This window comes from Somniosus microcephalus, chromosome 20, assembly GCF_052327205.1.
Source record: "Somniosus microcephalus isolate GS21.2 chromosome 20, FLI_Smic_1.0, whole genome shotgun sequence".
In the NCBI taxonomy this organism is placed as follows: Eukaryota; Metazoa; Chordata; class Chondrichthyes; order Squaliformes; family Somniosidae; genus Somniosus; species Somniosus microcephalus.
Window position 1 is genome coordinate 9,773,788 of NC_141006.1, and position 17,487 is coordinate 9,791,274.

At 45.1% G+C, this 17,487-nt stretch overlaps 2 protein-coding genes across 2 annotated transcripts; both read right to left on the bottom strand.

Moving 5' to 3' along the window:
* Positions 1-2,496: 2,496 nt before the first annotated feature.
* Positions 2,497-17,481, bottom strand: LOC147103048 (uncharacterized). Its single transcript, XM_085962324.1, has 4 exons — positions 17,373-17,481; positions 15,153-15,318; positions 14,884-15,024; positions 2,497-6,555 (listed from the first exon to the last, which is right to left on the bottom strand). The coding sequence occupies exons 1-4, from the start codon at positions 17,472-17,474 to the stop codon at positions 6,521-6,523; spliced, it is 444 nt and encodes a 147-aa protein (XP_085818450.1). The 5' UTR covers positions 17,475-17,481; the 3' UTR covers positions 2,497-6,520.
* LOC147103049 (uncharacterized) lies at positions 9,087-14,877 on the bottom strand. Its single transcript, XM_085962323.1, has one exon. The coding sequence runs from the start codon at positions 14,777-14,779 to the stop codon at positions 13,835-13,837; it is 945 nt and encodes a 314-aa protein (XP_085818449.1). The 5' UTR covers positions 14,780-14,877; the 3' UTR covers positions 9,087-13,834.
* Positions 17,482-17,487: the final 6 nt, after the last annotated feature.

Here is a 17,487-nt window from a genome sequence, read left to right on the forward strand (position 1 = left end):
ACACAGGAGGCTTATGAAGAAGATGGAAGTCCATGGAATTAAGGGAAAAATGGCGGTATGGATACGAAATTGGCTCAGTGACAGGAAGCACAGGGGTGGTGGTGGATGGATGTTTTTCACACTGGGAGGTGGTTCGCAGTGGTGTTCCCCAAGGGTCAGTTTTGGGTCCATTACTCTTTTTAATTTTTATAAATTACCTAAACTTGAGTGTAGGGAGCAGAATTATAAAGTTTGCAGATGATACGAAACTTGGCAAAGTAGTAGCAAATGATGAGAATAGTTATAGGCTTCAGGATGACAGACAGGATGGTGAAATGGGCAGAAGCACAGCAGATGGAGTTCATTGTGGAGAAGTGTGAAGTGATGCGCTTTGGGAGGATTAATATGGAAAGATCATAAAATATAAACAGCACGATTTTAATCTCATTGAAGCATACAAAATTATTACAGGGCCTGATAGAGTGGATGCTGGTGAAAGGATTGTTACTAGTCCTAGCCCCTGTAGGGCTACCCCGGATCAGGCGTATTCCCCAGACGTTCACCTTCGACTAAAGTTAGAGGTAGCCGAATCCTAGACGCTTTATTCTAAAAATTCTAAAAAAGATTTATTAAAGAACCGACATGTAACTTACAGCTGGTGATTCAATCTCAACATTAACAGTTCCAAATACAAATAGCTTACAATTCTTATCAGAGATCCTTATTCTCAAATCTTAACTTCGTTACATTTTTACATTTCTTAGTCTTATTCAGAATATCCACCAAAATCAAATACCTTTGATCCCCGAGACTCAAAGAGTTAAAAACTTAGAGCCTGCCTCTGAAGTGTGAGAATCGCTTTGCCCCTTTCAGCGAATTCTATCTTCCCATTTGAAAGTTCTATATTTATACCCTTTCTGCAGTGGTACATCCTTTGAAGTTTTCTGCTGATGTAAGCTAATTATCTCTAGTCATTCTTCTGTTGACTTCTTTCTATTCTTACTGTCAGTTCAACTGTAGCTTGCAGAATTGTGTCTCAAGCTTATCATCAAAACAATGTGACAGCAGTGGTTCTATTTGATTTCATTTTTATCAAGGTCTCCTGTTTGTATCTTTTGCATTTAGAACACCTCAACTGGTTACAACCACAGACTTCATGTCTCCTAGGTGTTCCAAGTTCAACACAAAAACAATATGATAGCTGTTCCCTCCCGTGTTTCATTTCATGTTATTTTTATGAAGGCATTCTGTGCAATTCTTTTTACAACGTGTAAATTAAAAACACCTCAACTAGGGTGACTTATGCAATTTTTATTTACCTCAGTTGGTTGTAACATATAATCGTGTCTCCTGTTTCATTTGATGTCAGGTGTTTCTTTTACTTGATGTCATTTTTACAAAGGCACGTTTCTTTAATGTTCTGTGTTTCTTTCTGAAGTGTTGGTTTATAACACTTAACTGGGTATAGCTATTGTGTTCTTTCCAAACTGCAGACTTCCTGGAACCTCCAACCTGCTGCTTCAATAGGGCTATTGTTTCAGTGTCAACAACTCATCTTATCTCAAAAGCCTGTATGCTGTTTACATCTTTTGATTGTTAAGGTTTCCAGACTTCCAGACCCAGTATGTCATGTTTTAATAAGTCAAAATTCTGTTCCTAGGATGGTGTATTTTTCTGAATATGGCTATTCCTTCACACTGGGAGAATGTTTCCCTTGGCTGGGGCATCTAGAACCAAGGGCCACAGTCTCAGGATAAAGGGTAGGCCATTCAGGACTGAGATGAGAAGAAATTTCTTCACACAGAGGGTGGTGAATCTTTGGAATTCTCTACCCCAGAGGACTGTGGCGGCTCAGTCATTGGGTATATTCAAAACAGAAGTCGATAGATTTCTGACTAGTAAGGGCATCAAGGGATATGGCGATAGGGCCAGTGAATGGAGTTGAGGCAGAAGATCAGCCATGATCTTATTGAATGGCGGAGCAGGCTCGAAGGGCCGAATGGCCTACTCCTGCTCCTATTTCTTAGGTTCTTATGTTCTGGTATCATCCTTGTGAATCCTTTTTGCACACTCTCCAGTGCCTCTATATACTTTTTATAATATGGAGACCAGAACTGTGCACAATACTCCAAGTGTGGCCTAACCAAGGTTCAATACAAGTTTAGCATAACTTCTCTGCTTTTCAATTCAATACCTCTAGAAATTAACCCCAGTGCTTTGTTTGCTTTTTGATGGCATTATTAATCTGGGTCATTGCTTTTAATGATTTGTGTATCGGTACTCCGAGATCCCTTTGCTCCTCCACCCCATTTAGACTCTTATTTTACAAGGAGTATGTGACCTCCTTAATCTTGCTACCAAAATGCACCACCTCACACTTATCTATATTCACAGAAATCACAGAAACCCCACAGTGCAGATAGAGGCCATTTCGGCACATCGAGCCTGCACCGACACATATCCCACCCGATCCCCATAACCCCTACACCAACACATATCCCACCCTATCCCCGTAACCCCACATATTTAATCCCCCTAACACTAAGGGTCAATTTATCATAGCCAATCAACCTAACCTGCACATCTTTGGACTGTGGTAGGAAACCGGAGCACCCGGAATTGAAATTCATTTGCCTATTACATGCCCTTTCTGCAAGTTTATTAATGTTTTCTTGTATTTTGTCGCAGTCCTCCTCTCTATTAACTACTTCCCTCAATTTGGTGTCATCTGCAAATTTTGAAATTGTCTTGATTCCCGAGTCTACATCATTAATGCAAATTTTGAACGACAGTGGTCCTAGCACTGATCCCTGTGGAATGCCACTTCCTGCCTTCCACCAGTGAGTAGTAACTACCTTTAACCACCCACTTTCCGTTTTCTGTTTTGTAGCCAGCATGGTATCAATTCTGCTACTTGTCCCCTGACTCCACGTGCTCTGACCTTAGTTATGAATGTACTATGCAGTACCTTATCGAAGGCCTTTTGAAAATCCAAATATATTACATCTACTATATTATACTTGTCTACATTTTCTGTTGCTACATCAAAGAATTCAGTAAGTTTGGTCAAGCATGACATTTCATTTTGAAATCTGTGCTTGACTATTCTTTAATATATTTTCAGTTTCTAGATGTTTTTCAATACATCTTTGAGTAAAGATTCCAATATCCTTCCTACCAGCATCGTTAAGCAACTGGTCTATAGTTCCCTGGACTTGTTCTATCTCCCTTTTTAAATATAGGAATCACATTAGCCGACCCCCAGTCCTCTGGCACTATTCCTCCCCTGCTCTTCAAAATAGTGCCATGGGATCTTTTACGTCCACCTGAGAGAGCAGACGGTTGGTTTAATGGTAGATTTCCTTCCCTGACTCCACGTGCTCTTTTGTCAATTACATTAAATCTGTGTCCTCTGGTTACCGACCCTTCAGCCACTGGAAACAGTTTCTCCTTCTTTACTCTGTCAAAACCATTCATGATTTTGAACCACTCTGTCCAATCTCCTCTTAACACAGCAATGTGGTTGACTCTTAACTGTCCTCTGAAATGGCCTAGCAAACCACTCAGTTGTATGCAAGAAGGCGGCTCACCACCACCTCCTCGAGGGCAACTAGGGATGGGCAATGAATGCTGGCCTTGCCGCGGCGACATCCAAATCCCGTGAATGAAAAGAAAAAATGCCAAATAATTTTGTCCCGGATTATTGTCTCAAAGTTTTTCCACCAACGTTAGGCTGACTGACCCATAATTGCCGGGTTTATTCCCCTCCTTTTTTAAAACAGGGGTGTAAGATTTGCAATCCTTCCGTCCTCTGGCACCAACCCCATATTTGAGGAGGATTGGAAGATTTTGGCAAGAGCCTCTGCCAAACTTTTAAGTATCTCCTCTATTTATATCCTGTCCAATATCGTTACTACCTCCTCCTTTACTGCGACACTGGCAGCTTCTTCTCCAGTGAAGACAGATGCAAAGTACTCATTTAGTGCCTCAGCCATGCCCTCTGCCTCCACAAGAACGTCTCCTTTTTGATCCCTAATTGGCCCCAGCCTTCCTTTGACTACCCTTTTACTTTTTATATGTTTATAAAAGACTTTTGGGTTCCCTTTTACATTAGCTGTTAATCTATTCTCATACTCTCTTTGCTGCTCTTATTCCTTTTTAGTTCTCCTCTGTACTTTCCATATTCAGCTTGGTTCTCTACTGTATTATATACACCTTATTACATTTGTTAGAAGTCTTTTTCTTTCTCATTTTAATCTCTATATCTTCAGTCATCCAGGGAGCTCTAGCTTTGGATGTCCATCCTTTCCTCCTCATGGGAATATGTCTATTCTGTACCCAAACCATCTCCTCTTTGAAGGCCCTAGTTATACCCACTATCGATATTAAATCATACTCACCGTCTGCGTATTCGTTGGACAAGTTCACAAAACCAAATGTTAGCATTCAACCTCCTTCCTTTTATTGTTCACAACAACACGTTTTGAGTAAGCACGAGACACTTGATGGTGGACTATATGGAACAGACTTTATTGATATGCAGCACAGTGATTGGCCTAACTGTATAGAGAGCAGCTTTTCGGTTTCTGTATCTTTCCCAATCTCTGAAGAACTATTGAAAACCATGCTCCTTTATACACCATAATAATATATTTTCCCTGCAATGGTGCATGTCACAGATAAGATCTCAGGACGTCTCTATTCCCAAATCCTATTCATGTAAACAGTTGTAGTTCTTTACTCCAAGCCTACTTCCCTTAAACAAGACTTCCTGACCTAACTGTTCTTAAACCCTTTGAGGAGCAGGCTTTATTAACTTATCTTTTTATACTATAGTTAATGGATCCCTCTACCTACTTGTATTACACTAGCCACCAAAGTTATAACTTAATCACTCACAATTGACATCATTGCTGTCACTTACTTCCTTGCACAAGCATTTCTCGTATCTAACACTCAGACACTAAAAGCAGAAGACAAGTCATGCTTTCCTCTCATTAGACTTCAGCCATCCTGTTTATCTTGGAAAGCCTGTTGCTCCGCCATACAAGAAAGTTTGATTATTAACCCCTAACTTCCCAAGTTGTCCCAACATACGACACTCCAGGATGTCCAACAGTCTCCTATTGTTCAATTACTGTTTGCCTACCAATTTTTGATTCCAATCCACCTGGGAAATCCCTTTTCAACTCACTGAAGTTAGCCCGCCTCCAGTTAAGAATTTTTACACTTGTATTGTCCTTTTTCGTAACTATTCTAAACCTGATAATATTACGATCATTGTTCCCCAAATGCTCTCCCACTGAAACATGCTCCATTTGCCCCACTTCACTCCCCAGAACTTGGTCCAGCACTGCTTCCTTCCTCATTGGGCTGGAAACATACTGATCAAGAAAGTTCACTTTTACACATTTCAGGAATTCCTCCCCCTCTTTGCCCTTTACACTGTTACTATCCCAGTCTATATTAGGATAATTAAAGTCCTTCGTTCTCACTACTCTGTAGTTCTTGCATCTTTCTGTAATTTGCCTGGGCAGCCAAAGTACATGCCACATGAGAGTAGGCAATTATCAATTTTCATATCTGAAGAGCGAGAAAATAAATGGCATCTCCTTCCCTATCTCCTTCCCACTATTTTGTGGCCTATAGTATACATCCAGTAGTGTAATAACTCCTCTATTGTTCTTTAATTCCAACCAAATAGATTCTGTCTTTGGCTCTGCAACTACGTCCTCCGTCTCCAGTGCTATAATAGTTTATTTGATCAATATTACCACCCTCCTTTATTTTTCTCCTTCCGATCTTTCCTGAATACCTTGTAGCCAGGAATATTAAGTTCCCAATCCGCTCCTTCTTTAAGCCAGGATATTACTGTCCATTTTACAACATGGTCTCCCATATTTGGCCAGGCACTACTAGCATCCAATGGCAGATCACAACAGGCACAGAAATGGGCAGCACTCTTCCCTACCCACCTTTCCATCGCCACCTCTCCCATTACCACCGTAAAACTAATGGTAAATATGAGCAAACTTCAGTCTGGTTCGGAGTAAACAGGAAGAGCTCATGTTCTGTAATAGCATGTGAAATATCAATGAGCTGTGTGGAGGATGCTTTGTCACATCAGCAGGACCACAACCCCTCCACACCGAGTTTCAGAATCATTGGGTGCCCTTCTCCAGAAGTACAGGAAGCGACTTTTCATTTGGAGTTCAGTGTGTGGGCTGTAGTGTCATACCATTACTTCATTACAAAATCATTCATTTACCAGTTGAATTTTATACTGGCCGTTTTGTCTCCTCCTCGTGTCTGTACATTGTCCTCCTCATGTCTGCAGGCTTCTTGTGTCTGCACAGCCTCCTCATGTCTGCACATTGTCCTTATGTCTGCAACTTATCCTCCTCGTGTCTGCACTGTATCCTCTTCGTGTCTGCACCGTGTCCTCGTGTCAGCACTATATCTGTCTCGTGTCAGACACAGTGCAGATTTTCAAAAGGCCTTCGATAAACTACCACATAGTAGACTCATGACTAAGGTGGAGTCAGGAGACAAGTAGCAGAATGAAGAGTAAGCTGGCTACAAAACAGAAAAGAGAGTAGGGGTTAAAGTTAGTTACTCAGACTGGTGGAAGGTGGGAAGTGGTGCTCCACAGGGATCGGTGCTGGAACCACTGTTGCTCACCATTTACATAGGAACACAGGAAGCCATTTAACCTGCCAAGCCTGTTCCGCCATTCAATTAGATCATGTCTGATCTGTATCTTAACTCCATTTACCTGCCTTGGTTCTGTAACCGTTAATAACCTTGCCTAACAAAAATCTATCAATCTCAATTTTGAAATTTTCAATTGACCCCCAGCTTCAACAGCTTTTTGGGGAAGAGTTCCAGATTTCCAACTACCCTTTGTGTGAAGTGCTTTCTGACATCATCCCTGAACGGCCTGGCTCTAATTTTAAAGTTATTCTCCCTTGTTCTGGACTCCCCCCACCAGAGGAAATAGTTTCTCTCTATCTATTTTATCAATTCCTTTAATGTGTCAATTAGATCACCCCTTAATCTTCTATACACAAGGGAATACAAAGCTAGTCTATACAACCTATCCTCATAATTTAACCCTTTTAGCCCGGTAACATTCTGGATTTGGACTCGGGAATTATCTGCATAATTTGAAATTGTGCTTACAACACCAAATTGGGGAGATTAATATCGAGGAAGATTGCGACATAATACAAGAAAACTTGCCAAATGGGCGTGTTAATGGCAAATTAATTCAATATAGATGTGTGAGGTGGTGCATTTCAGTAGGAAGAATAAGGAGGCCACATATTCCTAGGAAAATAAGAGTCTAAATGGGGTAGAGGAACAGAGGGATCTGGGGGTACAGATAAATGGGGTAGAGGAACAGAGGGATCTGGGGGTACAGATAAATGGGGTAGAGGAACAGAGGGATCTGGGGGTACAGATAAATGGGGTAGAGGAACAGAGGGATCTGGGGGTACAGATAAATGGGGTAGAGGAACAGAGGGATCTGGGGGTACAGATAAATGGGGTAGAGGAACAGAGGGATCTGGGGGTACAGATAAATGGGGTAGAGGAAGAGGGGGATCTGGGGGTACAGGTAAATGGGGTAGAGGAACAGAGGGATCTGGGGGTACAGATAAAAGTAGCAATACTGGTTAATAAGGCCATAAAAAAAAAGCAAACAATGCATTCGGGTTCATTTCTAGAGATATTGAATTGAAAAGCAGAGAAGTTGTGTTATAACTTGTATGGAATCTTGGTTAGACCACACTTGGAGTATTGTGCACAGTTCTGGTCTCCATATTATAAAAAGGATATAGAAGCACTGGAGAAGGTGCAAAAAAGATTTACAAGGATGATACCAGAACTGAGAGGTTATAACTATCATGGAAGATTGAGCAGGCGAGGGTTATTTTCTCTAGAAAAGAGAAGGCCGAGGGGGTAATCTGATAGAGGTGCTTAAGATTATGAAAGAGTTTGATAGGGTAGATGTAGAGATGTTTTCACTTGTGGATAGATCAAAACTAGGAGGCATAAATATAACAGTCACTAATAAATCAAATAAGGAATTCAGGAGAAAATTCTTTATCCAGAGAGCAGTTAGAATGTGGAACTCTCTTCCACAGGGAGTAGTTGAGGCAAATAGCATAGATGCATTCAAGGGGAAGCTATATAAGTACATGAGGGAGAAAGGAATAGAAAGTTATGCTCATGACTGCACCGTGGTCTCCTCTTGTCTTGTCAGTCGCCAATTCAAGCACTTATCATTAATGCACTTGGGCCTATTGTTCCCAAACCGGTCAATTCAAGCACTCTACCCATGCCTGTTTGAGATCGAGTCCTCATTGTTAGTGCCGTTTGCCTTTGATAGTTTAATTTAAACTGTAAACAACCTGTTTGGTCTAGAGTTGGTATTCATCCCACTACAGCCACCACCAATTGTTACAATGTGGGCTGTCCCAGCACGTTTCAGTCAAGTCCACAGCAGAGAGTTTCCACAAGTGGACCAGAATGGAAACTTGCATGTGGTGAACCAACAATCGTGTCACACGACTATCAACTTCTGGTTTATCACTCAATTATGCACCAGAGACCACATGGGCTGCTCACCACCCTTTCCTGTCCAGAAAATAGTAAATATCACACAATTAGACCACAGTCAGACTAAAAGTAATATTCCAATTTATTTACAGGTAAGAAATTACACAGACAACCACAGCAAGTAACATTACAATACTTGATTTACACAATACTTAAACTGTTCCAAAGTAATAAAGTATCCAAAATCTTGGCATAGTGGAATCTGGCTGTAATGATCAATTTGCTCCATAATCCAAATAATCACTATAACCGACTTACAGCCCATTTCTCAGTTTGAACAGCTTTTCCATAAGCTGCTCAGTCTCTCCGCTTAAAACAGTGATTTAAAGATCAGTCCAGATTTACCTTCGTTTCGTCCCATTCGCACTCTGAGTGACCAGGGGCACTGAACAGCACTGACCAGCAGTTTAAATAGCTGATTGGTAAAGTATAGAACTGTCAACTTCATCCTGAATGATCAACAGGGAATGTCAAACCGGGGATTGTACACTTTATAGTACTGGGCTGCTCACTCTTTTGCAGCTCTCTGGTGTGGATTCCCAAGCAGCGGGTGGTGCACTGAACGCAGGGTAATGGAGCCCGCCTGCTCTGTAACCTGCTGTCCTCAGTACGATCTCTGCGATTGGCACTCATTCTGCCAGGGAGCACTGAGTGTCGCACTCAGAGTTTCAAACCTGACTCTGTTCAGAAGAGCAGGCGATGAATGGAACCAGGAGGAATAATGTGTTTTTTCACACAAATCAAAATTCAATGGTTTGACAGTTAATGAGAGATGGACAATGATTCAGGCTGTCGAGATGGACATGGTTTCTGAGAGCTGTCTGGTGACTGGGGGACGGACAAGGTGGCACCAGATTGCAGCAGCACCTGAACTTGCTGAAGATATAGAGGATTGATATTACACTGACCCTGATACAGTGGGTGAAGGCTGCTACAGTGACTGTGATGGAGTGTGTGAGGCGAATGTCAGTGACTCTGACTTGGTGACAGGAAGGAGAAGGTGTACTTAAGTGGACAACATCAACTTTCACTGATATACTACCTTCAACGTAGAAAAACATCTCAAGACATTGCACAGGAGTGTAATTGGACAAAGCTGGATGTTGCAACAAAGGAGATAGTTGGAGGGTTGATTATAAGCTTGGTCAACATGGTAGGTTTATATGGAGGAAGTGGGAGGTAGAGGGGTTTAGGAGGAATTCCAGTACATTGGGCCTGGCCGCCCAATAATGGGGTGAAGCAAGGTGGGGTGTTGGAGGAATGCAGAGCTTGGGGGGGCGGTTGGGAGGAGATTGTGGGAGAGGAGGTTGTAGGGCTGGCGGAGGTTACTGAGAGGGGGAGGGGCAAGGCCATGACTGCATTTAAAGGCAAAGATGAGAACTTTACGTTTGAATAATTGGGGGAATGGGAGCCAATGTAGGTCAGCAAGGACAGGGGTGATGGGTGAACGGGACTTGGTGCGAGTTAGGACACGGGTCAGCGAGCACAGGGGTGATGGGTGAACGGGACTTGGTGCGAGTTAGGACACGGGTCAGCAAGGACAGGGGTGATGGGTGAACGGGACTTGGTGCGAGTTAGGACACGGGTCAGCAAGCACAGGAGGTGATGGGTGAACGGGACTGGGTGTGAGTTAGGACACGGGTCAGCGAGCACAGGGGTGATGGGTGAACGGGACTTGGCGTGAGTTAGGACACGGATCAGCGAGCACAGGGGTGATGGGTGAACGGGACTTGGTGCGAGTTAGGATACGGGTCAGCGAGCACAGGGGTGATGGGTGAACGGGACTTGGTGCGAGTTAGGACACAGGTCAGCAAGGACAGGGGTGATGGGTGAACGGGACTTGGTGCGAGTTAGGACACGGGTCAGCGAGCACAGGGGTGATGGGTGAACGGGACTGGGTGTGAGTTAGGACACGGGTCAGCGAGCACAGGAGTGATGGGTGAACGGGACTTGGTGCGAGTTAGGACACGGGGCAGTGAGCACAGGGGGTGATGGGTGAACGGGACTGGGTGTGAGTTAGGACACGGGTCAGCGAGCACAGGGGTGATGGGTGAACGGGACTTGGTGCGAGTTAGGACACGGGGCAGTGAGCACAGGGGGTGATGGGTGAACGGGACTTGGTGCGAGTTAGGACACGGGGCAGCGAGCACAGGGGTGATGGGTGAGCGGGACTTGGTGTGAGTTAGGATACGGGCCGCAGAGTTTAACATGAGCTGAAGTTTACAAAGGCTGGGGAATGGGAGGCCGGCCAGGAGAACACTGGAATAGTTGAGTCTGCAGGTGACAAAGACATGGATGAGGATTCCAGCAGCGGATGAGCTGAGGCAGGGGCAGAGACAGGCGACTTTATGGAGGTGGGAGTAGGTGGATTTGTGATGGAGAGGTAGGAAGTTGAGTTTGGGGTTGAATACGACACCGAGGGTGCGAACAGTCTGGTTCAGCCTGAGCCATTAGCCGGGGAAGGGGATGCAGTTTGTGGTGGGGAAATAAGACGATTGCTTCAGTCTCCCAATGTTTAACTGTTACCTGGTTAAGAGGAGGAACATACAAATAAAAGCCCATAAAGTAACACTCATTACTCACGGTTTTACAATTTGCTGTCTTTACAACAGCTCCTAGGTACTGAGAGCTCTATAGGGGACCAACTGATTTCTGTATGAGGAGTTTTACTTAAACCCAGACATGGTGGGTTCAGAAGAGTTCAAAAAGCTGCCCAGCTGGGAATATGAATCAAGGTGTTGGCAGAGAGCCCAAACTGTAACAATAACTCCCAGTAATTATCAAAGCAACGGATGACATTTTGCTACATGTCAAGGGAGTAGTGTATTTGAGATTAAACCAATCAAGACATCAGAGAAATCAAATAAATCAGCAAAAGAATAACAGACGCACTTAGAAGAAAAGAAAGTGTCTAACAATAAAGGGCTGTTCTGCCATTGGCCACTGTAACCCACTCCATCAGAGACCATCGACAATCAACTCTATCCAAGCCTTTTAATCTCGAGAACAGGTTAAGTTAAGCCAAGGTCAATGACAGAGTGGCTATGTGACAGTCAATCTCGTACGGGCGTTCCTTTGGCCAATTTTCTTTCCTCGGTGTGACAATTCCTGGATCCCAACAGCTCACAGAAATCTTTCTGCGGCGCTTTCAATATTGACAAAAAGACAGCGAGCGCGGGAACATAAAAGAGGGCCTGTCTACCAAGACCAAAACATTCACTCTTCCAAGAAAAAAAAGCCTTTAATCCACAACTTTCTTGGGAAATAATTAGCAGGGAATGAAGGCAGAGTCAGAAAATGTGCTTTGAGGCAGCTTTTGAGAGTAGGGAAGTGGGAAGACAGGGGATGTATGGAGGGAGTTCCAGAGGGCATTTGATGGTAGGTAGGGTTCGGGAGGCCATGGTGGGATTTAAAGGTATGAATGAGAATCCTAAAGCTGATTTGCTGAGGGACAGGGAGCCATGGATCTTGGACAGGGCAGGGTTAAGGGAGTGTGGGACTGCGTATGGATCAGAAACAAGGCGCAGCATTTTGAATGTACTGTAATTTATGGAAAATGGAAACAAAGAGACCAGCAAGAAGGGCGTTAGGGAAATGGAGCCCTGAGGTGGTAAATGCATGGAATAAATGGAAGCTCACTAATCTCAAGGGCCCCAAAATTCCTTGCTGCTTCTGGGGTGCAAAATCAAGGCAACTGAATGTACTATTCTGCAGAATGGGGTGGAAGCCATTTTTGCTGGTTTTTCATCTCAAAATCAATGGAGCCAAGTTCCTGATCGTACGCTGGACCTCCCCGCATTCCACCCACTGAGTCTCATTGAAGTTCATTTCGTTATATGAGGGCAGCGGGCTCGGAGCACTGGATTTCTGGAAGTTACGCTTGCAATATACTGGGCTAACCCAGAATGAGGTTCTGAAAGTTCACCTGCTCCAAGGATCAGCTGAGACTGACGGAAGTGAGGAACCTTTGAGCCTGAAGAGTGTAGGAACTTAGTCCACAGGTTACTGGAGCTGGGAAAGTTATTGGAGCATTTTGCTTTTGTTTTTTTCTCCATAGATAGCACTGCACGTGCTACTGACAGCCTGCGAGACCCCAAGGATACTTTTGTCCCCCAGTGAGGCCCAGGTTTTGGATTGCCAATGGGAATTCCTTTGTTTACCATTATAATGGCAGAGTAGGAGAAGAGAATAGAGGAAAGGAGACTGAGGCAGCTTATGAGCAATATATTACCCTCCCCTTAAATAATTTACACAGGTTTATGCAGACTTTAGCGAGCAGCTCTGAGTGAGAAGAATGGCCTTCAACAGGTAGTAGGAGAACTGTGCCATCTACTGCATGAAGATCACCGGCCTAGACAGATCTGTCCGTGGCTGTGAAAGTGATGACCGCACTCAACTTTTCTGCCACCAGGTAATTTCAGGCAGCCACAGGGGATCAGTGTATTATCACCCAGTTTGGTATCAATGTTGCTTTGCAAGCTCCCACGGCCAACCCCCACCGCCCACCCCATCAATTTCATGAACAGAAAGAGCTTCCACTCTCCGAATGCCCATATTGTGTGTGACAGCATGCAAAGAATTCTCCACAGGAGATTTGCATGAAGTTGCTATGCTGCATTCATTCTTAAGAATTCTTTCCCCCTAAACTCATCAACAATGGCTTGAGAGGGTCAAGATTTAGCCCTTGCTGCCATGGTTAATGACCTCACTAAGAGTTGTGAGAACAGGCGAGGAGCAATAAGACAAGGCATGCGCCTTTACCAGAGTGGTCATTGAGGGGACCATCGGGGTCTTAAGGGGTAGGGGCTCTACAGAATGCTCCAGATTGTGCCCCACATAGTTATAGCTTGCTGTGCCCTGCACAACTTAGTAACCTAAAAAAAGGCCTGAACATGGACAGGTACATGCCTGGGGAGCCAGTCCTAGCTGCTCTGGAGGCAGACCTACATGAAGGAGAGCATCAGGATGACTGTTGCTACAAGGACTCCTCAGTGACTGCGCACAACTAAGCACTGAAGTCTTCTCATCTGTTTAGCACAGCACCTTTGCCACAACTCCAAGAACTCCTCCCCACCGTCAAACAAATAATAAATCCATCACTCTGGTACCCATCCTAGATCATCACACTTCGGACTTTGTTGGCTCAATATGACCATCCAAGTCTTACTCATCCAATTGAATAACTGAGCACAAAGTAAGTGCACATTCAACCCATAAGTAACTATAAGCCATCCTACTTCCTTCTCACATAGTGCTTCCCAGGAGTAGTTAAACGTGCCTTTCTTTCTCCTATTCTACTGTTTCTCCGAGGTGCAACCTGAGTATCACAAGAGGTGATTGGCTGCTCCTGTGCTACAAAAGGCTCATGGGATTGAGGTGGTCCTCCTCCTAGGGCAGCTTGCTCCTGGCAGGGAGCCGCCGCTGGCTGCATCTCTTGAGCTTCTGCCTGGGCAGTCTGGTATCGCCTCATAAATTCCACTGGCCTAGTGCTGTGAGGGGGGAGGCCAGAGGCCTGCCACGTGCTGCTGTCCTGAGAACCAGCTGCTCCAGGTAGGTTACCCTCAGCTGTCGCCATCGCACTGGGCCCTGGATTTGCATTCCCATTGACCAGCGGGATGGTTGGTCTAATGGCAGCTATCAGATCCTGAAAGCCCTGAGAGACAGCAGCCTGTATCCCAGCCCCCAGAGTCTGAAATCCAGCACGTAGGGTGCCGTCTATTCTCTCCCCTATTACCGACAGGGCAGCACTCTGTGCTTCTGTGGGAGTGTGGGCATGGACTGGTTCCTGGACATTTCTGAGATGGGGGTGTGCTGCAGATTCCAGTGAAGCTGCCACATGCTCCATTGATGTCTGCAGTGAAGTGAAAGCTTCCCTGATGCTGCTGCAAATGAGGGCCGTAGACTCCAGAGTCACGGCTGTCAGATGCTGCACATCTTCGAAGACTGACCGTAAAGCCTGCACGTATGTATGATGCTCGCTGAACATCCTTCTCTTCGGGCGAGTACCCGTGAGATCAGAGTCCCACGGCTCCGAAGCCAGGGGCAGCCTTCTCCTCGGCCTCCGGTGGGAAGGTGGCAATTCCTCACCCATTCCCCACTCCTCTGGCTCCCTAATGCCTTGGGAATCACCCAGTGCCACTTCCTCGCTAACGCTGTCTAACTGTGCCCGGGTGACCATATCTGAACTGCAGCGTGGGAGTGAGAAAGCCAGGGACGCAGGGGGTGAGACTGAGGGGGTCGGGGCAGAGGAACACAAAGCTGGATCAAGCTGCAGGGACTCACGATCCGGCTTGTCCTCGTCATCCTCTTCCTCATCATCATCATCATCATCATAATCAATGAGGAAGCAAAGTTTCTCCTCCTCCTCATCATCATCATCGTCGTCATCATCGTCCTCCTCTAGACCCCATTGCTGTGATGGCTCTGCAGGAAGAGAAAGTACAAGCTAAGAATCTCTGAACATAACTCCCAAGGGATTAGGGAGTCAGCTTATGGTTAGCAGCCGGAGCACTGGGATGCCATAGCGTCTATCCAGATCTACTGCCACTAACCTGTAGTCTGCACTGTCACACCGATCTCGCCATCTGCCACCACAGCAAGACCACACTGCCTGCCCAGCAACTCCACGGCCTGTTCCTCATAGGGGGTGAGCTCCTTAATGTTGGGAATGCCCCCTTTGCACTCCTGCCTCTCGCGGGCATTGTGCATAAGTTTCTCCTGCAACAAGAATGGGTCATTAGGTTTTGGTTGACATTTGAGAAATTTTTCCCAGATGGCATCAAATAGCTGAAGTTCTAGATATGATAATTAAAGCACAGGAAGATGGTTATGGTTGTGCATGCAAGGAATTACGGTCAGGGAGCTGGCGCTACGTATTGTGAGATCCTGAAATACATTAAGAGCAAGAGGATAGCTAAAGAAAGAGTAGGGCCTATTAGGGACCATAAAGGTAATGTGTGTGTGGAGGCGGAAGACGTGGGTATGGTTCTTAATGAATACTTTGCGTCTGTTTTCACAAAAGAGAGGGGCAATGCAGACATTGCAATCAGAGAGGAGGAGTGTGAAATATTAGATGAAATAAACAGTGAGAGAGGAAGTATTAAGGGGCTTAGCAGCTTTGAAAGTGGATAAATCCCCAGGCCCGGATGAAATGTATCCCAGGCTGTTAAGCAAAGCAAAAGAGGAAATAGCAGAGGCTCTGACCATCATTTTCCAATCCTCTCTGGCTACAGGTGAGGTGCGGGAGGACTGGAGACATTGTACCCTTGTTTAAAAAGGGAGAAAGCGATAGACCGAGTAATTACAGGCCAGTCAGCCTAACCTCGGTGGTGGGAAAATTATTGGAAAAAATTCTGAGGGACAGGATAAATCTTCATTTAGAAAGACACGGATTAATCAAGGATAGTCAGCACGGATTTGTTAAGGGAAGGTTGCGTCTGACCAACTTAACTGAGTTTTTTGAGGAGGTAACAAGGAGGGTTGATGAGGGTAGTACGTTTGAGATAGGGTATATGGATTTTAGCAAGGCTTTTGATAAGGTCCCATATGGCAGACTGGTCACGAAAGTAAAAGCCCATGGGATCCAAGGCAAAGTGGCTGGTTGGATCCAAAATTGGCTCAGAGACAGGAAGCAGAGGGTAATGGTTGATGGTGTTTTTGTGACTGGAAGGCTGTTTCTAGTGGGGTTCCACAGGGCTCAGTACTCGGTCCTTTGTTTTTTGTGGTATATATCAATGATCTAGACTTGAATGTAGGGGGTATGATAAAGAAGTTTGCAGATGATACTAAAATCGGCTGTGTGGTTGATACTGAAGAAGGAAGCTGTAGACTGCAGGAAGATATCAATAAATTGGTCAGGTGGGCAGAACAGTGGCAAATGGAATTCAATCCGGAGAAGTGTGAGGTAATGCATTTGGGGAGGGCTAACAAGGAAAGGGAATACACATTAAATGGTAGGACACTGAGTAGTGTAGAGGAACAAAGGGACCTTGGAGTGCATGTCCACAGATCCCTGAAGGTAGCAGGCCCGGTAGATAAGGTGGTTAAGAAGGCATACGGAATGCTTGCCTTTATTAGCCGTGGCATAGAATACAAGAGCAGGGGGGTTATGCTTCAACTGTATAAAACACTAGTTAGGCCACAGCTAGAGTACTGCGTGCAGTTCTGGTCACCACATTACAGGAAAGATGTGATTGCACTAGAGAGGGTACAGAGGAGATTTACAGGGATGTTGCTGGGAGCAGAGAATCTTAGCTATGAGGAAAGACTGGATAGGCTGGGTCTGTTTTCCTTGGAACAGAGGAGGCTGAGGGAGACCTTATTGAGGTGTATAAAATTATGAGGGGTATAGATAAAGTGAATAGGAAGGACCTATTTCCCTTAACAGAGGGGTCAACAACCAGGGGGCAGAGATTTAAAGTAATTGGTAGGAGGTTTAGAGGAGATTTGAGGGTCTGGAACTCTCTGCCTGAAAGGGTGGTAGAGGCAGAAACCCTCACCACATTTAAAAAGTGCTTGGATGTACACTTGAAGTGCCATAGCCTACAGGGCTACGGACCAAGAGCTGGGAAGTGGGATTAGGCGGGATAGCTCTTGGTCGGCCGGCGCGGACACGATGGGCCGAAATGGCCTCCTTCCGTGCTGTAACTTTCTATGATTTCTATAGTGCCCCCCCTTAACCGCAGTGCAGTGCGAAGGAATAGCTGTGCAGTTATTATATTTTAAAGAGGGTGAATGCGATCATGCCCAACGGAGTGTGTCCAGTGTGTTACCTTGCCTGCCCTCGTCAGGTCATTGAACTTCTTCCGGCACTGGTCTGCAGTCCTGGAGGTGAGAGAGGTGGCATTCAGTGCCATTGCCACCTCCCTCCACATAGCACGCGAAATA